Source organism: Acinonyx jubatus, chromosome E3 (genome assembly GCF_027475565.1).
Source record: "Acinonyx jubatus isolate Ajub_Pintada_27869175 chromosome E3, VMU_Ajub_asm_v1.0, whole genome shotgun sequence".
NCBI classification, from domain to species: Eukaryota; Metazoa; Chordata; class Mammalia; order Carnivora; family Felidae; genus Acinonyx; species Acinonyx jubatus.
In genome coordinates, this window is record NC_069398.1 from 38,741,843 (window position 1) to 38,765,501 (window position 23,659).

At 52.9% G+C, this 23,659-nt stretch overlaps 2 protein-coding genes across 10 annotated transcripts in view; one reads left to right on the forward strand and one right to left on the reverse strand.

Annotated features, from left to right (window-relative positions):
• SRRM2 (serine/arginine repetitive matrix 2) overlaps window positions 1-1,732 on the reverse strand; it is an 18,146-nt gene extending 16,414 nt beyond the window's left edge. For 3 of the 9 annotated variants that reach the window (XM_027043493.2, XM_027043494.2, XM_053213646.1), the window contains exon 1: window positions 696-928. In XM_027043493.2, coding sequence (XP_026899294.2) covers window positions 696-752 — 57 coding nt within the window. In that variant the 5' untranslated portion in view covers window positions 753-928. Of the gene's footprint in view, window positions 1-695; window positions 943-1,604 lie in introns of those variants that run through there. The other 6 variants (XM_027043491.2, XM_027043490.2, XM_053213645.1 and 3 more) reach the window with 5 other exon arrangements.
• LOC106978773 (uncharacterized) lies at window positions 1,403-15,830 on the forward strand. The gene is made up of 5 exons (XM_053213294.1): window positions 1,403-1,421; window positions 1,495-2,013; window positions 7,908-8,052; window positions 8,566-8,703; window positions 14,459-15,830. Exons 1-5 carry the CDS (start codon window positions 1,403-1,405, stop codon window positions 14,478-14,480), a joined length of 843 nt encoding a protein of 280 aa, XP_053069269.1. The 3' UTR covers window positions 14,481-15,830.
• Window positions 15,831-23,659: the final 7,829 nt, after the last annotated feature.

Consider the following 23,659-nt stretch of genomic DNA (forward strand, 5'->3'; position numbering starts at 1 on the left):
AATCCTCCCCACTCTAAACCTAGGTCCTTCTTTGCCTCTCTAAATCCCACCCTAGTTTCTGCCTTCCTTGCAGAATGCTTCCAGCGTGCAATTAATTCTTCAGCTTAACCATTCACCCACACTTCCATACCACCTCACACAAAAGTCCTCCCACTCCCTTAAGAGGGCAAACCAGCAGCTGCTAAAGAAAGGACATTAAGTCACAACTAATTGGAGAACTTTAAAAAACAAGTCCTCCCCCTCCCCCCTCCCCCCAAGCAGCCCACAGCATCTGAGGCAGTGCTCAGAACACCAAAAGGAAAAAGCGAAGGGGGAACATCAACACACACAGAAGTCACCCGAAACAGCTAACTTCGTAAAACAAACATTCTCAACTAGGGTCCACAGACTGTGAGAACACAAAAGTTATCCAAGATAAAAATCACAAAGCGAAAATCGACTGCAAGACAAAAACATTTTTCCTTTCACTGGGCAATTTATCACGACGCCACACAAAGAGAGACAAGACAATCCTCAATTCAAGACGGAAAACACGCAAGAAACGAAACGCACCAGAAGAGAGGCGGTGGGCGTGCAGGAAAAACGGACACGAGCCAGCCCAGCAAGCTCAGCGACGAGCTGATTCGGGAGCTGGGCCAACGCCACCGAACCCAGGACAATTTCACGTACTGGTTCAAGAAAAGACCGAAACTCACACACTTAAGAGAAAAGACAACGAAACGCTCGTTTTGAATTCTGGGGCCAGACGACATCTTAGCCCAGCGGGAGTGGACACGAAGGCTCAGAAGAGACGGGGGCCAGATAAAGCCTGAAGCGGAGCCCGGCGTTTCCTTCCCCAGGCAGCGCTCCACCGGCCCCGCGAAGCTTTAACTTTGGAGAAGACAATGAAGGAGTGGGGGGCCGGGGGGGGGCACCTACACTCCCTCGTATACCTGGGCCGAGCACGTCATCTTTACGTTAAAACAAAACAAGACAACCGTAGCGCTTGCGTCTCCCTACCGCTTCAAGGCCGCCAGCGACGGGCGCGAACTACCTACGTCTCCAGGGCACCCAGTTCCAGGCCTCCCCTGCGCCGGCTGGGCGGCCAAGGCCTATTTTCGGCCTTGAGGGGTGGGGGAGGGGGCTGCGCGGCGCCCGGGAGTCTGGGAGGCTCCGCGCCGGCCCGCAGGCCCCCGGGAGGGACGGAGAAGCCGAAGGCCTGAGAGGCTCGGGGGGAGGGCCCCAGGAACGCGCCACGGCCACGGCCGCCGCCTCCCCGCCGAGAAAACGTCGAAAGGGGTAGCTGCGGGAGGCCCTCCTCGGCCGCACGCGTGGGGGTGGTGAGAAGCCGAGGCGCGCGCTCCCCCCTCCTCGTCGCGAGCGCGCGCGAGCCCGAGAGCCCTCGGCGGCGCGGGCCGTTGCCATGGGGGAGGGGAAGGCAGGTAAAAGCCCGCGCGCGACGGGAACCGAAGGGAAGGGGGAGGGGAGGCGGGCGAGCGAGGGCGTCCGCGTGAGCTAGGGGCGGCGAGCGCGCGTGCGCGCGGCGGCCTGGACCGTTCTCCGCGCGCTTTGGCCTCGCGCCGGGGCCGCCGCCCCTCCCCCACCCGGCTCGCGCGCTCCCTCACCCTCTCACCCGCCGCCGCCGCCGCCTCCGCCCGCCGCCTCCGAGGGGGAGAGGTGCTGCCGCTGCTCACGCTCCCGAGTCCCTCGGGGCCAGGGGCTGCCGCCTCGCCTCGCCGGTCCGCCTGCCTCAGCCGACACAGACGCCTCGTCGCTTCCTCAGGGGCCGCAGCGGGCTCCGACTGCGCCACTCGCACCCCGCCTGGGCCGCGCTGCACGTCAGCACGACCGACGAAGCGCGTCAGCACGCACCCGCGCGCGTCGCAGGGCCCGCCGGGAACCGTAGTACGTCCCGCGGCACTTTGCGCAGGCGCCGAGGCCACTTCGGGAAGTGTAGTTTCTTAAGACCCAAGGGAGGTTCAACGCAGCTGCCAGGGAACTACGAATCCCTGCGGCCAGTGCGAGGAAGGGCGGGTGAGAGGACCAGAGGGGGCCACGTATTCGGAGTATTTCCGCCGGGGGGGGAGGCGGGGCATGGGGGCCTAGCGCCACATCGAGGGACGCTAGCGCGCTCCTCGCCCTCCCACTTTCTAACCAGAGCATTCTGGGAGTTGCAGTTCGTGCGTGCCGCGGAACCCGTATGTGGCTTCGGCCCGAGGCACGGCCGCCATTTTGTCTCCCCATGTTTGGAGTTGAGGGTCCGAGCCCAGCGACCTAACTGCTTTCCTGTGGCCACGGGCCTCGCGCGGCGAGCCCGCGGCAGCGTCGCACCCGGCCTTCCGCACCCGGGAGAAGCCCCCGCAGACCCTAGGCGGCGGGTACACTCCTAACTTCAGAGCCCGGCGTCAGGCCCAGGGCCTGAGGCAAAAGCCACGGCAGCTGGCCGAGGGGGTTGGCAGCTTCCACCGCTGCAGATAGTGCTGAACCGGGCCGGCTGGCTGCCTTGGGGGATACTTTTCGTACTAGTTCCTCCGGGTAAGGCGGCCGGGCACCGATGCCGTTTTCTACAGAACCCGGGACACGTTAAACGTAGCAGGGCAACAACGTTACAAACACCCCCAAATTCTTCACCCCTCTGCAGAGTGCCTCCTGTTACCTTTTTAAAGTCCGCGTTTGCAACCCGAGGAGGAGTCCCGCTCTCCCAGCACAGCTGAAAGCCGCTGAGCCTCTCAGACCACCACCTGCTAGTCGACCTTGGGCTCGCCCTTGGCCGCGCCCCTACCTCGGTTGGGGGGGGGGGGGGGGCGTCTCGCACCCTCACGAGGTCCCGTAATCAACTGCCGCCCCTTTGACTTTGGGGCTTTGTATTTGATTTTACCAAATACCCGTCTCAGGAGCTGGACCAGGAAGCCCGCGGTTTCGGGCGGGAGCGGTGGCCCTGGGCGCTGTTCTAAACCCGCTGCCTGGAACCCGGCACCTGTGGGTAATGCTCCCGTGAGCAAAAGCACCTCTGAGTAGCCTAGGGAACAGTCTTTCTGGGCCCGAGCTGGTGTTTCTGAAGTTGAGGGTGTAGGGTGGTGGTATCTTAAAACCCACCGCTTCCCCTGAGACTCGTTCCTACCATAATTATCCTTCCCTGTATTTACCTACTGTTTGGGGCCAAGTTCTGCATTTGACGCTCATGACAACCCCATGGGTGAGGGTTCTCCTCCTTTTCCAGTGGGAAGAACGGTGAATTCCCTGACATCCACAGTACAGATTTCAAAATCAGGAAGATAAGATTGACACACTACGTAATTTACAGGCCTTGTTGAAACGTTGTCCATTGTTCCAACAAATCCTTGATAGCAACAGGTTTTCAAAACCATGTATCCATTGCATTCAGTTGTCGTGTCTTTTTTAGACTAATCTGGAACAGTTCCTAATTCTTCGTTTGTAACTCATGACATTGTCACTTTTGGAGAGTACAGGCCATTTATTTTGCAGAATGTGCCGCAAGTTGGGTCTGTCTGATGTTTCATCATGTTTAGATTCAGGTTCCGCGCTTTGGGTGGGAAAAACATGGAAATGAATGCTGTGTCCTCAGTACCCAATATGAAGAGGGACATTCTTCCCAAGAGTTCCATTACTGCCAACGCTGACTTTGATTCATGTGTTGAAGAAGTGGTCAATGTGGTTTCTCTGCTGTAAAATTTCTAGTTTTCCCCTGGTAGTTTTCAAAAAGGAAAAAGAAGAAGTATCTGGTGGAAACAGAGAAAAATGTGTCCACAAACCAAGATAAGGGTTGTAGGCATACTTAGACTTCATGTGGCATCATTACTTCTGGGCCTTCTTGGAAAACAAAGCTGGGAAATGGATAAGATGTGCACACCCCCGAGTTTACGTCTCTAATTCCAACCTAATGCTGCAGGGTTTTTCTCTCCTCTCCTCCTCCTCCCCCGACCCCCCCCTCCCATCCCCCCACCGGTGTTTGTAACTATTCTCCAGCCCTCAGAACTTGGCTCCCGATTCACCCATCGATTGATTGATTTGTTCAATTTCCTAGAATTCCAAAAAGTAGCTTCAGATTTGTTCATCTATGTCTGGAGCGGTGGGGAGCCTACCGATTAGAGTGAAATATTTGTGTGGAGTTCTTTTTGCCTTTAGCTTGGGGGCATATGCTCTGAATACTATATTCAAAAGTTGCTTATGTTACTGTTTTTTTCCTCACCCTTGAGTGTGTGTGTGTTATTCATTTGAAATAATGCTTTTGATTCATTTGTTTCTGTATGTATTACATTTTAGGACTTTTCCTCCCTTGAAGATTCCTCTTCCTTGAAGGTTTGATCTATTTTCTTTTCTTCGAGTACTCGAAGCGATAACTTGATTCCAAAAGGCGGTACCAAAAGGTACGTTCAGAGCAATGGCTTCTCTCTCATTCCCTCCCCACCCCGTGCAGTTCCTGCCAACTAACCTTCTGGAATCAATCTCAGTCCTCTTAGGTTTTTCTTTCCTAGGTTACTCTTTGCTCAGGTGAGGAGGCAAATGTGTATTTTCTTAATTCCCCTTCTTTCCTATGCAAAGTTGCACGCTCTAGATACTTTTTCACACTTCCTGTTGTTCACTTAGCAATATGGCCTGGAAATCATTCCACATCAACTTACAGAGATCTGTGGGTGGACTTCGATTCAATCACTCATTTATGTATGAGCATCTAAATTGTTTCTAATATTTTATCGTTACACACCCAGCTGCCGTGAGTAACCAAGTCAGAGGTATTTTTGTATTGTTGAGGGTGTACCTACAAGAGAAATTTCTAGAAGCAGGATTGCTAAGGCGAAAGGTAAAGGCATGGAGTTTTGTTGGTAATGACAGATTCCTCCCACAAGCAAAATATGAGAAGGCCTGCTTTCCCGCAGCCTCGCCAACAGAGTGGGTTGCTGTATTTCCCAATTTCTGCTAACCTGGTAAGTGAGAGGTGGAATTCAGTGTAGTGGCAAAATGCACACACCCTGAAATGTACCCTTTTAACTATTCACAGGCCGTTCAGTAGCGTTAAGTATATTCACAGTGTTTTGCCACCATCACCACCATCCCTTTCCAGACCCTTTTCATCACCCGAACTGTCCCCGTGAACAATAACTCCTTCTTCCTCCTTCTCCCAGCCCAGTAACCTTTACTCTGTTTTCTGTGTCTATAAATTTGCCTCTTCTAGGTCCCCTATGCGTGGAATCACACACTCTCTCTCCTTTTATGCCTGGCTTATTGCACTGAACGCAACGTTTTCGAGGTTTCTGTATGTAGTAGCATGTGTCAGAGCTTCCTTCTCTTTCACGGTCGAATCTATTCCGTTGAATGTACATTCCCACCTTTTGTTTGTCCGTTCGTTCACTGGTGGACGTTTGAGTTTCCACGTTTGGGCTGTTGTGAACGATGCTACTGTGAATGTTGGCGTACAGCTTTCTGTGTACACGTCTGCTTTTATTTCTCAGGTGTGCACCCAGGATTAGAATTGCCGGGTCATCTGTAATTCCATGTTTAAGCTATTTGAGGAAGCGCCACGCTGTGTTCCCCTGGGGCCACACCATTTTGCGTCCCCACCAGCGGTGCGCGAGCGTTCGTTCCTCCACGGCCTCGCCAGCACTTGTCTGTCCCTGTGACTTCAGCGATGCTGGCGGGTGTGAAGTGCAATCTCGTATCTTTTTTTTTTAATTTAAGTTTATTCACTTATTTTGAGACACACAGAGAGAGGCAAGTGGAGAGGGAAATAGAGACAATCCCAAGCAGGCTCCTCAGTGTCAGCAAAGAGCCCAACATGGGGCTCGAACCCACATACCGTGAGATCATAACCTGGGCTGAAATCAAGAGTCAGATGGCCAACCGACTGAGCCACCCAGGCGCCCCTTGTTGTATCTTTGATTAGCCTTTCTCTGATGACATTGAGCCTCTTGTCATGTGTTTTTTGTTCATTTGAGGATCTTCCTTGGAGGATTGTCTATTTGGGTCCTTCGTCCATTTTTTTATTGGGTTGGTTTTCTTGTTCCTGAGTTACAAGAGTTCTCTATATATTATTGGTATCAATTACTTATCAGATATCTGATTTGTGACTATATTCTCCCATTCTGTGGGTTGATTTTTGTGTTTTGGTAGTGTCCTTTCTATGCATGAAGTTTTAAAAATTTTTTTAATGTTTTATTTTTGAGAGACATAGCACGAGTGGGGGAGAGGTAAAGAGAGAGGGGGACACAGAATTCTAAGCAGGCTCCAGGCTCTGAGCTGTCAGCACAGAGTTCGACCTGGGGCTCGAACCCATGGACCGTGATATCGTGACCTGAGCCGTAGTCGGATGCTCAACCAACTGAGCCACCCAGGTGCCCCTGAAGGTTTTTAACTTTAATGAAATCCAGTTTATGCCAGTGTGGCTTTAGGTGACATGTCACTCATCATGAGTGAGCTTGAACATTGCAGTCTTCTTTTATGGAAATTTACAACGTGGCTAAACTAGCAGGATGCACAAAGCCATACATCCTGAAATGTGTGTGTTAGGTTTATGGTCCACCCTTTGCAAAGTGGCACAGTTAGGCGTATGTGACAATTAGAAAACTGGACCGTAGCAGGAAGGCACAAACTCCCGTTCCACCGATTCTTTAGTTTTAGGACTCCTTCAGAGAGGAGTCGCTCTTGGTCATGCTGGGAGGCAATACCCGGCTCATAGAGGTTTTCTCATGGTTCTTCCTCCCGAAACTGCTTCTCTTGTCATTCCCTCTGGGTAAGTAGCCCCTTCATCCAAGCCAGAAAGCCAGCAGCCTGGAGTCTTACTGACTTGGCTTGCACAGCTTTCCCAGCATGCTGCCCTCTGTCCTTCCCACCGCTGATGCCCACAGGCGGGCCTGGACTCCAGCAATGCCTCCTCTTTAGGCTCCCGGCCTCCAGGCTTCCCCTCCAGCTTTCGGGGGTCCTCCAGAGGGATTTTTAAATTTTCCTTTCAAATTTTGTGTCCCACGTGTAGTGGGTTGACTAGTGTCCCCCGCCCCAAACTTCATGTCCATTCAAAACCTCAGAATGTAACCTTATTTGGAATAAGGGACTTTGCAGATGTAGTTAAGGGTCTCCAGACAAAATTATCGTGCATTTAGGGTAGACCCGAAATCCAGTGACCGGTGTCATCCTAAGTAGAAGAGACAGATGCTGGGAGAAGGCCATGAGAAGATGAAGGCAGAGATTGGGGGGTGTGGTCACAAGCTAAGGAGTGCCAGCAGCCGCCAAAAGCTGGGAAAGGCAGAGAAGCCGCCTCTGGAGGAGCAAAGCCCCGCAACACCTTGATTTAGGACTTGTGGCTTCTAGACTGGGCAAGAATGAATCCATGCTGTTGTAGGCCTCCCAGTGTGGGGCAGTGTGTTATGGCGGCTTCAGGACACTGATACATATCTGTCAGCCACTGTCACTGGAGGACACATGAGAAAACACAGATAAACAGAAACGAGCACAGGCAGTTCCATCCTCCAGAGACGGATACTGTTTAACACTTCAGCGTCTAGCTTGTTAGAGTAATAGTCCTTAAATGCAACCTTCTAAAATGCTTAAGGGGCACCTGGGTGGCTCAGTCAGTTGAGTGTCCAACCCTCAGTTTCAGCTCAGGTCATGATCTTACGGTTCAAGAGATCGAGCCCCACGTCGGGCTCTGCACAGACAGCACCTAACCTGATTGGGAGTCTCTCTTTCCCCCTCTCTCTGCCCTTCCCCTCCCCGTGCACTTTTCTCTCTCTCTCTCAAAATAAGTAAATAAGCGTGGGGAAAAAATAAATAAATAAAATGCTTAAAACTTTCCCAATGCTTTCAGGATAAAACCTGAAACTGCTTGCTAGAGCCTCCCAGACCAGCCTTTTTTGTAGCTGCTTTTCCATCCACTCTAAGAATCAGCTTGCACCCTGCCTCTGCTTGTTCTCCAGGTGGACAGGCCTGGGCTGTGCCTTCAGCCTCCTGTTTCGTGGCCTTGTCGCAGCGCCGTGGATGCACCCTTTCCTCTGGAGCTGAGGCCGCTGGGCCAGCGGAGCCTGAGAGGTGGAAACAATGTCGGTGGCCGCTGGGACAGGGGTGAGTGGGGCCACTCGCATTTCCACCCCTTGAGTCCTGGACCTGGGGCCCTGGAGCTCCTGTTCCAGCCGTGCAGGACACAAACAAATAGGCACCTACCAATCAGAAGTGGCCAAGGAGGGTGTGAACAGGTGGGGAGGGGGGATGTCTGGAAAAGAATCACACCCTGTCCTCCAGAGGGGCACCAGACCCCAGCAGAAGGCTAGCTCCCGGGGCTGATACAGTGCCCCCAACCACTTGGGAGGGTCTCCGGTGTCTCCTTTTGGCCTGGAGGCCTCAGCTGCAGCCCAGCTCGTCCCACAGGCCCGCAAGCACCTTCCTGGCCAGGCCTTGTAGCTTCCAGGCCCCGGCTGGGCTGTGTGGCCTGGCCAGCACTAGCAGCCTCAGCACAGGACGGGCAGGCCAGGCTCTCGGCAAGCAGAGTGTTTGCCTGAGCAGCCTCCCAGCGGCACGGGGGCCCCAAAGATGCCTCAGATCCAAGCCCCTGGACTGTGACTCTGTTCCTGTGCCCAGGACCGGGAGAAGTAAGACACTAGAAAGGAACCTGGTGAGGAAAGGCCACAGGGACCGTCCTGGTCTACAGCGTTTGGGAGCATTGCCTCCTTGGCCGCACACCACACAGCAGCCTTCGTGCAGCACGTCCTGGCCCAGGTCAGTATGTTCCCCCACCCCCGACTCCTTCTTGGGGTGGATGCTCTCTATGATTCAGAAATTTCTACAGCTTTAAAAGCAGTAACTTTATTTTCTTAGGATTGTTTTATGAAAATTCAGATGAATTATGACTACCAGGCTTGGCATCTTTTTATTTAAAAACACTGGGAAAAACAAGAAAACCACTGAAAAGTAAAAGATCAACCCATGAAATCCCGTCACTTAAAAATTACAAAATCAGGGGTGCCTGGGTGGCTTAGTCACTCACGCATCCGACTCTTGATCTCTGCTCAGGTCATGATCTCACAGATCATGAGTTCAAGCCCCACATCAGGCTCCATGCGATCAGCACAGAGCCTGCTTGGGATTCCCTCTCTCTCTGCCCCTTCCCCACTTGTTCTCTCTCTCTCTCTCTCTCTCTCTCTCTCTCTCAAAAATAAATAAACTTATAAAAAATTATAAAATTAGGGGTGCCTACGTGGCCCAGTCAGTTAAGTGTCCAACACTTGGTGTCACCTCAGGTCATGAGTTCAAGCCCCACGTTGGGCTCCACCCTAGGCCCGAACCCTACTTAAAAAAGAATTATAAAATTAGAGGGGTACCTGGCTAGCTCAGTTAGTAGAGCATGTGACTCTTGATCTCAGGGTTGTGGGTGTAGAGATTACTTAAAAATAAAAGAAACCTTACAAAAGAGGCATGTATGTGTGTGTGTATATGTGTATATCTGTCTAGATAGTTAACTATAGTTTGTATATGCATATCATATATATAGTACTATATATATATATCATATATATGTAGAACTATATATATCATATATATATATCCTATATATAGAACTATATATATGACTATAATATATGGAACTATACATAGAACTATATATATAAACATAGATTATATGTATAATATATGTAATATATATATACTATATAGTATACATACAGTATAGTAATATATACATACTATATAGTATATATATAGTATATTATATATGTATATAGTCGTAGACTCTAAGTCTAAAGTTCTCTTTTGGCCAGCAAAAGAGCAGACGCAGGATTCAAACGAGAGATGGCTAACGTCTGGGAAAAAGACAAGAGCCCCGAATAAGAGCCCTTGCCCCATATTTATTCAGATCAGAAGGCTTGCAAACGTGATGGGTGTGTACAGACAATGGGTGTGTTCACACATGGGTGTGAACGTTAACTTGTGGACATGAGCGAAAAGGGGTTTTTTAAAGATATACGGTGTTTGGGGTTTGGGTCAATAGAAAACAAAATCAGGGCACCGGTCAGATGGGTAGATGGTTGTTAACAGCAGACAGGAGGCTCTGTGCCTGTTTATCTTTGCCAGCCTAGGGGAGGTGACAGATAGGGGGAATAACCTCAGGGTTAATAAGGCACCTTTTCTTTGGTTAACCATCTCCGCTCTGGGCTGCTTTGCCTGCAGCACAGTGATCCAAAGTCCAATTCACCATTTACCTAACCTGGCCCTATTCTCCTATAAAAGCAGCTTTCTGTTATAGTAGTAAATTTGGGGTGCTTTCACCCTGAATATCTAATCTTGTTATTCCTGTGTATTGGGCACCTTTGTGCCATTTCTATTTCAGGCCTTTGCCTCTCTCTCTCTATTTTGGGGGCTCTGCACCCCCTCTCTATTTTGGGGTGCATTGCATCTCCCTAATCCTGGCACCTTTGTACTTCCCTATTCTCGGAGTATCTTTGCACCCCCCTTGGAGTGCTAATCTGGTTTACCCAAACTCAGGTGTGGGCATTTTATGACTTTGTATTTCTTTATGCCTTGTTAACCCATTGGTTTAAGCCCGGGGGATTCCTAAGCTTATCTCCACAACGTAAATATATAGATAGATATGGATACGGATACGGATATGGATATGGATATAGTAAGAAAATGTAAAGTGGTCTCCCCCCACCTGGCATCACCTTAGCCCTGCACTGCGGAGCCCCAGAGCCACACGGGGAGCTGCTTGCTGGAGGGTCGCCTACAGGCTGAAGGTCCAGCAGAGACATTCTTACAAATACAGTGTTGGTGCAATTTCGTAATACAAAAAGATGGTGAAAACCTAAATGCTTCTGGAGTGTAGGCCCTGAACGTTGTGTTTGGTTTGGTAATGCAGGTGCCTGACTTAATTTGATTGGCCAAGCATCCGTTTCAAAGAGGCATCCACTGGAAAATAAAAAAAAAAAAATGTGTGTGTGTGTATATATATATATATATCTGGCTTTCTCAAACACATTGCCAGCCACACTAAAGAGCCAGGCCACCTCCCCCAGCTGGGGCTCCTTTGTCCTAAAGTGTTTGGTCGATTTCAGTAACTGACCACTTGGGCCCTTGTCCACCCCCACAGCTTTAAATTCCTACTCTTACTTTTTTTTTTTTAAGTTTATTTATTTGAGAAAGAAAGAGTGTAAAAAAAAAGAGAGAGAAAGAAAGAGCATGATCAGGGGAGAGGCAGAGAGAGAGGGAAAGAGAGAGAATCCCAGGCAGGCTCTGAGCTGTCAGCACAGAGCCCGATGCAGGGCTCGAACTCGTGAACTGTGAGGCCATGGCCTGAGCCAAACAGAGATGCTCAACCAACTGAGCCCCCCAGGCATCCCTCCTGCTCTTATGTTTTAAATTTAGCAATAAAGAGTGAGCTCATGAAACCCTAGGCCCCCACCCTGGACCCCAACCAGAGCAGAACCCTAGGCCTGCGAGCCTGCCCTCCCATGCTCGGGCTCTCTGTCCCTGCTTCCCAGAGACCTCACTGCCTGGCCCCAGGTATGTTGTATAATTTTCTGGTCCTGACGTAATAAGCCTTTTATTATTATTTTTTTTCATAGTTTCCTGATGGTTATTGCCAAAGGGTGTCTTGCAGTCATAGTAAGAGCCACAGGGCTGGGCCAGTTGGGACACCGGTGACTGAGAGGCTCCGACCACACACAGAGCGGCCAGTGTCGCCGGCAGGGTTGCGTGACTGCCCTTGTGGTTAGCTGAGGGGAGCGCGGCTTGCTCACTCACCCCTACCTGACTCGGGAACACAGCCTGGGGAAGCAGCACTGCTCACGGGCAGCCTCACACGCTGCTCTGCGCTTCTGCGTGTCGCCTCTGTTGTGTGTTGCCTGCAGTATCTGACCCAAGAGGTCACAGCCGCCATAATTATCCGCGGGCCTCCCTGGAGCGGTGTGATCGAGGCCATGCGGTCTAATCATCTCGTTAGACCACTAATTATAAAGGCCTTAGTTGGCTATTAATGTGTGTGAGGGTTCTGCACCTCTCAAGGCCAAGGGGAACGGAGGCGGGCAGATTGGATCGCCAGGCTGGCGTCCCTGCCCGCGGAGAGGCTCTGGGCTGAAGGCCCAAGGAAAAGATGCCCGTGGGAGAGCGGGACAGGAGACATATGCCAGTGACCACTGAGTCAGCGGGTCGTGCCCTAACCACGTGTCCTCACCCAGAGGAGTCAAATAGCCTCGTAACCAGAAACCTGTGATGCCACCAGAGGGAAAATACAACGAAGGCCACGGTCTCTCTGTCACTGCTTCACTCACTGCTGTCACTATTCATCCCCTGATGTGGGTCCTATTCCTGGTATGATACCACTACAAAAATTAACGGACAGATGTGAATGCTCTGGACCTCTGGTGCCAGCACATCCTAATATACCAGCTCCTCGATAGGTGCAAACCCCGCAGAAGCTTCCAGGCATCGTTCAGTGCCGTGCATGCCAGCATGCCAAGCCTTGGTGTAGCAGCCCAGAGGCCTGGGGCTTTTCCCAAAGAGCCTGCACATAGCATGCCAGTGGAGGCAGACCCCGATCCCGGGGAGGTCTCTTGGGACGCCCTGGAAAGGAGAGTGGCCTACAAGGAGGTCTCACGGTGACACCATCCAAAATGTTCTGGCTTCCCTGCCACCAAGGGAAACGCTGACAGGGTTATCAAGGCCTCTCGGGAGGAGACAGAGGGAAAGGGAAGGCGAAGGACCCCGGAGCCACGGAGACTCCTACCTGGGCCTCCGCCTCTTCACCGGGATATTTATTGCCTGGCACCGTGCCCGTGCCGAGATCTCTGCCAAGGCCCACAGGCAACAGCAAACATCGAGATGAGGCCCGTCTCCTGTGCAAATTTGGCATGGTCCGATGGGTTTATAGTTTCTATGCCGTGGCAACCAAACGATCCCCTCTTTATTGCCAACCCACGAGAGGCCCCATTTTTTTAATGCACTAGTTTTAATGTTCACTAGTAGTATTGACTAGTACTATTTTATTTTTAATTTTTATTTTAGAGAGAGAGTGCACAAGCAGGGAGGAGGGGCAGAGAGAGAGACCATCTTAAGCAGACTCCATGCTCAGCGCGGAGCCAGACACGGGGCTCCGTCCCACTCCCCTGGGATCGTGACCTGAGCCAAACTCGAGAGTCAGATGCTCACCGACTGAGCCCCCCGGGTGCCCCTCAGGAGACCCCATTGGACTCTGAGTCCAAAGAATTACTCTTCACAGGGCACTCCCCGTAATTATGGGTTGACGCCTCTGCAGTTTAATTGGAAAAAATTGCCTTATGAGGAAATGTTATGTTTTTAGGAATTAAGAAATATCATACATTTGGCAACCTAGAGAATGCTGTGTAGCAGTTCACAATTGCTTACTTCTTAGTTTTCACTAGAAAATAAGTTTTGTAAAGATTAATCATTCTAATTAATATACATAATTTAAACTACTAGAAATAATAAGTAAAAAGAAAGTAATTTTGTCCCATTTTTAATAATCTCTACACCCAACATGGGGCTCGAACTTATGACCCCGAGACCGAGAGTCTCATGCTCCACTGACCAACCCAGCCTGGCTTCCCCAAAGTAATTTTGTCCTAAAGTGAAGCTGATTATTTCAAAATGAAAAAGGAGAAAACCAGAATCACTATTATAAGCGCTATAAAAATAGGCTTGGAGGGGGCAGGGGCACCTGGGTGACTGAGTTGATAAAGCGTCAGACTTGAGCTCAGGTCATGATCTCACAATTTATGGGTTCAAGCCCGGCATCGGACTCTGCGCTGACAGCTCAGAGCCCAGAGCCTGCTTTGCATTCTGTGTCTCCCTCTCTGCCCCTTCCCTGCTCATGCACGCTCGCTCTCTCTTTCTCAAAAATAAACAAACATTAAAAATTCTTTTAATTTCAACTAGTCTTACTTGATACGTTATATTAATGGGAAGCATTTTCAAATAAGAGATAATGCTGTAACTTCTTTCTTAATATCCTTGTATGGATATACGTTATTAACATAAGTGTTCCAGAAATTATCTGAAGCTGCAAAAAATCTGATACGTAATATTATCAGTCATTATCCCAGTTATCACCTTAAAATGTTGTGTGTCCCCAAAATAACCAGATTTCCGTGTGAGCTGCGTTGTAATAAACTTCCATCAGCTCTCTAACCATGTCCATCTTCAAGTCTTTTGTCATTTACAGACAGTTACTGCTGTACTCTGATGCTTTTGGAAAACTGTTTCGTCTGCATAGAAATTCATAGCAAGGACGGACAGGTGCTTTAGAATACAGGTTTCTGAGAACTCTCAGATCGCATCGCTCAACTGCGAAAGAATTTACAGAACTTGAAAGCAAAACCAGATTTGTAAAACCTGCTGACAAAAGGGCAGGATCAACAAGGATTAATTTCAGGGGACGGACGGACCCGATGAGGATCCTTACACGTTTTTATGACTTCTGTTTGAAACGTTGCTGGTTCTTTACTCTCTTGTTCTCCAGATTCAAGGAAACTTTGTCTTAAACCAGCTATGACTCACGGCAGGCTGTGAAGTCTACCTTTGTAAACAAAGATAAAGCAGCTACGTTTTCTCCCTACCTCATCCCTCCAGACTCTGGAAACTCCCAGTAAGTATGCTTATATTTTCATAGCAACGCATTTGTGTAAGTCCAATAAGAATCTGTTCTCCTTGCGACAGGACACTATTGGAAACACTGGTCATACTACCAAGGCTTTGGCTAGAATATCATATCTGAGAACGACGCGCATAGACTGAGATATGACCAGACAGCGCTAAGGAACAAAGAGTGACTGTATGGAACCAACCCTTGGAAAAATCAGCCTGATAACCTTGCCGGGGTTCCCAACAGCCTTATCGTGTGAGTCAGGAAGATTGCCTCCTGACAGGCCCAGGAACCTCACGAAGAGGGACTGCCCCCCAAATTTATAGGTATTCTAGGTAAGATCGGACAGGGAGGTGTTGGCTTGGCTTCTTAGCCTGGAGAGGCTTTTCAGAGTTCCATCTGAGATTCCTTTTGAAAAGTTCCAGGAAAGCAGACTTGAAAGAGCCTGGATGGTCAGTCCCTATTCTTGCTGCACTCACATAAACAAGAGAGCCGAGTTTATTGCAACTAGACTGAATTTGCAAACAAAATAGCCTTGCTACGGTTGTCCTTGCCACAGATCGGAGCGATTACAGAGAGAACAGGTCTGCTTCAGTAACACACCTTCACAGGTATATTCTAGCACCGCGGATTATCTTTGATGTTTGTCTTCACCTAGGCTAGATCCTGAATTCTAGTTTCTTCCAGTAGCCGGCTACAACTCCAAACTTCCAGCATTTCTCCCGCCCTCTGACCTGGGATCCTTGAGACCTAAAACCGCCCATCCCACAACCGGGCAGGCCCAAGTGGGGCGACTCGATCCAAACTTCGGAGGGACCACCACAGCAGCTCGCGGGGGGACAGTCTTCGTGCCTGTTGCCGGTGGGCCCCTCAGGACGGTCACCAGAGACGTTCACGCCACAGACCAGGCACGGCTGCCAGATTGCCGCTGCCCGCCCTCCCCTCACCCGAGGACATTTTGAGCCCTAGATGTACCCTAGTTATCCCCTCCACGTGGCGGCACTCAGAGCTCAGGAACGGCGTTGTCGTCGGCCCCAGTCTTTAACCTCCGTTGCGTCATGTGACGCCGTCACAAGACGTAGGGTGAGTATAGGCCAATGAGGCATTCTGAGAGAGAGGGGCCAGTTTCATACAGGCCTTGTTATGCTTTGAACTACTATTGTTCTATCATGTGTAATGCAGATATTATAATGTTTTTTTATTTTAAGACCCTTGCTTATTTTTTAATATGAAGTTTATTGTCAAATTATGTTATTACTGTCATTATAATTGTTTTATTCTATTACAGTTGTTTTATTATTAGTTATTGTTAATTTCTTACCGTGCCCGACTTACGAATTTTATCGGAAGCATCTATGCATAGGAAAAGCATGGTATACGTAGGGTTTGCTATTGTCTCCAGTTTCAGGCATCTACGGGGGGGTCTTGGAATGTACCCCCATAGCTGGGGGGTGGGGGCTGGAGGCCTGACCTTGGGAGTCCGCCTGCGTCAGCACCTCCTGAAATGAGACACGACTCTGACCTGACCTGACCTGTCCTCAGGACGAAGACCGGTTGGATGAGATATGGAGCAACCTGCCAGCTCCGGACAGGTTCACACCCACTGACGTCAGGTACAGGCCACTTGCAGGCCACCAGCTTGAACGAGGGAAGCCTGAGTGAGGAAGGAGGGCCCACAGTGACCCCCGACTGAAGACAGACCGGCGCATTAGGCGATCCACCTCGAAATATCCGTAAGCCCTAGCTGACCAGTGGATTACTTACACCCAGATCCAGGTGCCAAAAAGGAAAATCCCGCATGTTCCTGTCCCTCCTCGCCTTCCCCCTTTCCTGCAGCCCCCCTCCCCCCTCCTGGCTACTGGCAGCGTCTCTGCAGCCTTTCCCACTGCTCCCCTGCAGTGCATGCAGGAAACTTCTATGTCCTTTTTCCACCTCAGGTGAATTCTTTGACGGCCTCTTCTGCAGGCCCCCACCGGATCGGGTTGCCCCCGACACTAGATGGCCCAAGACGTTAAAATATTTCGTGGCGTTACCCAAATCCTTGAACAGATTCCCTGAGCTGGCCCCTGAGATGACCGACCTATTTTCCTAGCTGGACCCTTCAAGTCTGGGACGACGGCTACAAACTAGATTCCAGACTCTCCTCCCACCTCAATATTTATAGGATTTTTTACCGTAATCCTGTTGAGAAGTGCACTTTCTGGATGACAGTGTGCCCTGTCCCTGCTTTTGGCATATTAGCTCCCCAGGTAGTTCACATCCTCTGATGGAGGCATCAACGGGGTGGGTGCAGCGTAAGCCCCCCCCCCCCCCGCCGTGGTTTCCTTTCTCTTTTTTCTGACTCAGGTGCCCATCTTGAACTTTGATCGCCAAGGCGTCCATTTCAAAGAAGGCTATCTCACAAGAACACATTGCCAGCCACCCTAGGAAAAGGGCCAGGCCACCTCCCCACTCTGCTGTTTTAGAGAGTTCGGTGGACTTCTATAGCTGACCATTTGGGCCACTTTTTTTTCTCTCTCTCTTCCGAAGCCTTAGATTCCTGTTCTTATGTTTTGTGGTTTTTTTTTAATTTTTTTTTCAACATTTATTTATTTTTGGGACAGAGAGAGACAGAGCATGAACGGGGGAGGGGCAGAGAGAGAGGGAGACGCAGAATCGGAAACAGGTTCCAGGCTCTGAGCCATCAGCCCAGAGCCTGACGCAGGGCTCGAACTCACGGACCGCGAGATCGTGACCTGGCTGAAGTCGGACGCTTAACCGACTGTGCCACCCAGGTGTCCCCTGTTCTTATGGTTTAAATTCAGCAATAAAGAGTGAGCCTGCAAAACCCTGGGCCCGCATCCCTGATCCCAATAAAAGCAGAACCCCAGGCCTGTCCGTGAGTGGGCTCTTGTGCACTCTCTCTCTCGCTCTCTCTCCTCTCTCTCCTCTCTCTTCCTCTCTCCCCGCCCCCAACCCCAGCTACCTCACTGTGTGGCTCCAGGGTTGCTGTAGAACCTCCAGGTCTTGCAAATAACAAATGATGGTCGTTGCAAAAGGGCATTTCAGTCCCTGCCCTCCCAGGCACAGTGTCACCTCCTCCAGGACGTCTCCCAGGACCAAAGGCTCCAGCTGCAAGCTCCCAAGGAAAGGGTCTTTGGCCAAAAACATTGGCTGCAGAGATTATAATGAGTACGGGGTGGGGGCTGCAGACTGGGGGGCAGGACTGGACGCCGGCCGGACCTGAGGCTGTATTTACACAGTGAGCTCAGAACTGCCTTCGGCACCACCCCTGCTCTCCCAGCTGCACCGGGGCTAGCTCTCTGGCTCTCTCCCTCACCCTCGGATGGAATCCTTACTCGTCTCACAAACTAGGAACCTTTAAACTGCTTTTATTTCAGAGCAGGTGGAGAAATGAAACGAAATCAGGACCGCGATGACCTCAGAAAAGTGTCACATGGGTTCAGCAAAACCATAGCTTCTCCAATAAGCCTCAGGAGGGAGGAGGGAGGAATGCCCACTCGCGAGTGGGTCTGCTTCCAGGTCTGGTGGAGCCAGAGCCTGCGGGAGCCTGTGGGGTGAGGGCTGGACTTCCTTCCAGGATGAGGGCACAGGGACTGGCAGGGAACCGGCTCCATCGAGATGTGGGGTCCCACAGCGCGTCTGTGGTCAGGACAGGACAGCCAGCTTAGCCAAGGGAGGCCGAGGTGGGATAGGGAAACGTTCCACGTGCAGACATCAGACCTTCCTTCTGAAGGGGCGACAGGGAACAAAAGGTGAGGACCAGGGGCATCTGGGATGTCCAGGAATGCGTGCCTTTGAATTGGCTGGGGGTGGGGGGAGTTGGGCAGGGAATGGCAGTGGGTTAAGCTGCTCCTTTCTGCACCCAGCAGTCCTGGAGTGGCCCGGCCCCCCCCACCCCCCTTCAGCCTGCCCTCTGTGGGTCCTGCTGGGCACCCCAAGGTGGGGGAGGGGTATCAGGGTGATGAGAAACCAGATGAAACTGGTGAACAGGGAAGAGGGGTCAGGGGGCCACTGGTGTGTGTCCTCAGATGACCCAGGGACAGAGAAGAGGGGGCCATGGGCCAGGCCTCGGGCTGCACAGTGTGGGGTACAGAAGGCGGGGGGGCCAGGCTGGCAGCCACTGGAGGTTTTCAGAGGACAGTTTCCCCAGATTGGTCAGGGGGACAGGAAGCTGACCCCAGGAGAATGGTCTCCATCCCTGGGCAGGACCGCCACGGGGGGAGGCCAGGCCGGAAGGTGGCCCTCCACTCAGCTGCTGCCTGCTGCCGAGGCCTCGGCCCCAGCGGAGCAAAGATGTGGGCTGGATGGAGAGGAGCCTGTGGTGGTTCCTGGTGTATTTGGGCCCAGGGGGGCGGTGAGGGGCCCGCGGCTGGGAGCCTAGGAGGCGGTGGGTCCCCCGCAAAGAGTCCTGTGGGGGGTGTGAACATCCCCAGGCCTGCAGAGGCAACTTGCAAGCCAGAGGCCAGGTGGGTCGTGGGACCTCCACAGACACCCCCCCACACACAGGGACCGGCCCGCGGCAGCCCGGTGGGCTCCGGGACAGTCGGCACCCTGGTCTCTTGTCCCGGTTACCCCTTCGGGATGTAAGGTTGACACGTGGCCCTGGCGGGTCCCAGGGGTCTGGGAGAGTCGAGTGTGTAGGAAGAAAGACGACGTGGGGTGTCCTCCCCACAGGGCTGAGCTCTGGTACCTTTGGGATAAGGTGACAGGAGAAGTGCCCCAAATGGTCGCCAGCGTGAGACCCAAGAGCTGCCCCTCTCGCTCAGCCAGGCCTGGCCACATCCAGCCACCCGCTAGGGGACAGGAACCAGGACCCCAGTCATTCCCCCTGTTCGCTCGGTGCACCCACGATGGCCAAAGGCTCCAGGAGCCTATGGGGAGGGCACTGCTTCCCCCTGGTCTGGGACCGAGGACACCTGGGAGGGGCATTGACGGTCACAGGCCAGGCGTCCTCAGGTGACCCGAGGGTCCCCTTGGCTTCTAACGCCTGCCGGGGGTTGCCTGGCCGGAGCCGTGCTGGGGGAGTCAGAGGGACCCTGTCCCTGGAGCCCCGAACCCCTCTGCCGCATGCCCAGCTTGCCCTCTGAGGACCTCCACTGTCCACCTGTTTCCTGCCACCCGCCTTAGGGATGGACTGTGCCGTCCCCATGGCCTGTGGGAGTCGGGGCTGAGAGGGCCCGAGTCACCACCGTGAGGCCACCAGCTGGTCCCTGCAGAGGGTGGAGCAGGGCCAGCCTCTGCCTTGGAGCCCACTCTTCCCGAAGAGCTCTGTGCGACAGGCTACCTCAAGCATCCCTGACTTTTCTCTGGTTCCCGTCTGCGTCACCCTAGGACTCTGAGCCCCGCGGTCCCTCCCCGTCTCCATCCTGTAGGCTCGGCCTGGGCTCGCTGTGCCCCAGCCGCAGGGCCTGCGGTGTGTTTCCTGCCGTGGGTGCCGTCGTTTCTTTCACAGCTCACCACCGTCCCCTGGCACAGGGCAGGGCAGGCCTGGGATCAGTGCCCGGGGGGCCCCACGGGCCTGCTGGCGTAGGCTGGGGAGTACGTGACCTGGCGGACTGGGGTAGCTTGGGGGAGGCACAGGTCAGGTCAGGAGAAGATGGGGCCCGTCGTTGGCCTGAGGCCCGGAGGCCCCTCCCAACCGGCCACCCCACCCTCTCCCCGTGGGGGTCTGGGCCCTGCCTGACCCCCTTGCCTTGCGGACGAAACAAACAAGAGCCTCGAAAGGTGTTGACAGGAATGCTCTCTAAGCCACCCCCACCCCCAGCAGAAGGGGAGGGTCCCCTTCCTCAGGGCAGGAATGCTGTGAGGCAGCATGCTAGACATGCTTTTACGTCTTGGGTCTGAACAAAGTCAACTTTAGGGCAACACAAAAGCCACCGAACACACATTTATTGAGTGCTTACTAAGCGCCTAACCCCTTCCCACAGCTGGGCTCTGAGTCCCAGGAGACCCGCTGCTTCAGGGGACAATTTCTGACAGCGGGGCCTCAGGTCACCCACACACTTCTGTTCCACTTGGCCGCAGATCAGGGCATCCCACGGCCCCCCGCTTGGGTTCGTTAATTTGCCAGAAGGGCTCACAGAACCCAGGCAAACGGTTTACTTGTTAGATCTCCGGTTTATGCTCAAGGCTGTACCACAGGAACACCGGCCGGGGAGACGCACGGGGAGAGGTGGGGGGGGGGGGGGAGGAGAGAGACACCCCCCCCCACTTCTGGGTGTGCCACCCTCTGCACAGCTCCCTGTGCGTACCTGCCCGAATCCTGTGGTCCAGGGACTGTCCCGTGCACGGGACACATCCTTATCTCAGTCCCCAGCCCTTCCCACCTCCCCAGAGGAGGGCTGCGAGTTCCAAGTTGCTAATGAAGCCTTGGCCTTTCTATCTGGTGACCAGCCCTCATCCTGAAGCTCTCCAGAAGCCCACCTAGAGTCACCACGTTAGAACAAAAGACACGGGGCGCCTGGTGGCTCAGTCGGTTAAGCGTCAGACTCCGGCTCAGGTCATGATCTCGAGGTTCATGAGTCTGAGCACCTCGACGGGCTCTGTGCTGACAGGTCAGAGCCTGGAGCCGGCTTTGGATTCTGTGTCTCCCTCTCTCTGCCCCTCCCCTGCTCACGCTCTGTCTCTGTCTCAAAAATAAATACACATTAAAAAAAAAAAAAAAGACATTTCTGCCACCCAGGAAATTCCAGGGGATTTGAGTCCTGTGTCAGGATCCAAGGTCAAAGACCAAATATTAGAGCGAGCACCCCTATCACTCAGGAAATCACAGAGGTTTGGGGAGCTCTGTCTTAGGAACCATGGGCAGAGACCATGTATTTTTTACTGTGTCACAGGGTCTCACAGCCCCGGAACCCCTCAGCCTGGTGACTAAGTGAGGTCCTTGAGCGTCCCCCTTCCTGTTGCCCTTGACCTGAAAGGGACCTTCAGCATGGACAAGGCACCAAACCCGGTAACCTCGTTTCTAGCCTTCACCGCCTCCATCATTTTCAGTTTCTAAGCCCCCACCCCCACTTCACACACACACACACACACACACACACACACACAGCACTACTAGCTTCGGGATGAAACCCAGCCCTCCAGATGCAGACCTGGCTGATCCAAGGACTCCCTTGCTGAGCCCCCTGCACCTGCCAGGCGGGGTGACGTCCAGCCCTCGGTCTGTGGAGCCCGCCACTGCCCTGTCTCCTCTGCCGCGTCCGTGTATCTGATGGAGACTGGCAGGTGGACAGAGGCAGCGGAAAGCTTCACGGGGAAAGAGGCCGCCGGCTGGAGGCTGTGGACCCAGAGAAGCTGGGAGTGACTGACCGGAAGCGGTGCCCTGTGCGTCTGGACCGGGCAGAGCAGGGTTTCCCTGTGGTCCTGAGTTAGATGCAGGGGCAGAAGATAGAGACGCTTCGGTCGCCGGCTGGGTCCTGACCATCTGGGCAGACAGCTGCACATGGGTGCTTGGGCTTCTCGAGGGGACAGTGGCTGCAGGACAGTGGCCAGAGCCGTCATGTGGGCCGGCCACTCTCCTTTCTGACTTTCCTCCTCTCCAAAGCTACATGCCCACCCCTGCCACCCTGTGCCCAGGACATGCCCAAGCACATGGCAGGGACCCGCAGGGACAGGGGAGGTACACAAGGAATGAAAATGCCATACAGAAGGCCGCTAAGTCACCTCTGGGCTCTGGCCCCAGCAGCCGGCTGCATGGTTTTCTAGAACACTTGATTACGCCCTGCCCCAGAACAATCACCTATAAGCCTGAGAAAGAGAAGAACTACACTCAAAGTCCAGGGCAAAAATATGCAAACTGCTTCAGCTCAGGCCAGGGGCAGCCGAGGAAAGGGATATGAGGTGGAGTGGACACGGGTCCCTGCGGGCAGGGTGGGAGCGGGAGGAGGGACAGAAGGTGGAGGCAGGGGCCAGGCTGGGGGCAAGAGCAGACCTGGGTGTGTCCGGGGAGACAGATGTGGGCATCCAGCTGTGCCTGGGGGTGGGGGGGCAGGTTTCCACTTTCCATTGCTGTTTTGTGAAGATGCTCCTCTGGGGACCCGAGGAAGCAGAGGGGCGTGTGCTGACTTTGGCCTGGGTCACCTCCCTCTGGCCTGCGCAGGCCCACTCTCTCTCATCGCCCCCCTGCCCACCCTCCTGCCCCCCAGGGACCCTGCTGCCTGTCTCCCCAGTGCCCCTCTGCACCACTCCCCAGAGATGAATCCGTAATAAATTATCAGCCATGACTGCTATGAGGGTGCTGGGCACCCCAAGGACCACACAGGAGTCTCCACCTGCAGCCATGGGACCAAAGGGCATGCGCTGGGCTCCCCCGGAGCACTAGTTCAAATCCCAGTTCCGCGACTTACCATGTGACCTCGGGCAAGTTACTTAACCTCTCTGGGCCTGTCTGTACAATAGGAATCAGAACACAGCTCCCTCAAGGGCTGGCAGAAAGGTGAAATGAGTTACCAGAGGGGCTCCTGGGTGGCTCCATCCATTAAGCGTCTAACTCTTGATTTCAACTCAGGTCATGATCTCACTGTTGGTGAGATTGAGCCCAGCTTGGGGGACTGTGCTGTCAGTGCAGAGACTGCTTGGGATTCTCTATCTGTCTGCCCCTCCCCTACTCGCTCTCTGTCTCTTTCTCTCTCTCTCTCAAAAATAACTAAACATTAAAAAAAAAAAAGATGAAATAAGGGGCACCTGGGTGGCTCAGTCCATTAAGTAACCCACTGTTTTTTTTTTTTTCTGCTCAGGTCTGATCTCACAGTTTGTGGGTTCAAGCCCCACATCAGGCTCGGTGCTGATGCGGAGCCTGTGTGGGACATGAGATCTCTCTCTCCCTCTCTCTGTGACCCTCTGCCGCTCTCTCTCTATCTTTGTCTCTCAAAATAACTAAACATTAAATAGAAAACAAAAAGAGGTACTGTATGTGCCTTAATATAAAATAAGAAATCAGCAGAGGGGCGCCTGGGTGATGCAGTCGGTTAAGCGGCCGACCTCGGCTCAGGTCATGATCTCCCGGTCCGTGAGTTCGAGCCCCGCGTCAGGCTCTGGGCTGATGGCTCGGAGCCTGGAGCCTGTTTCCGATTC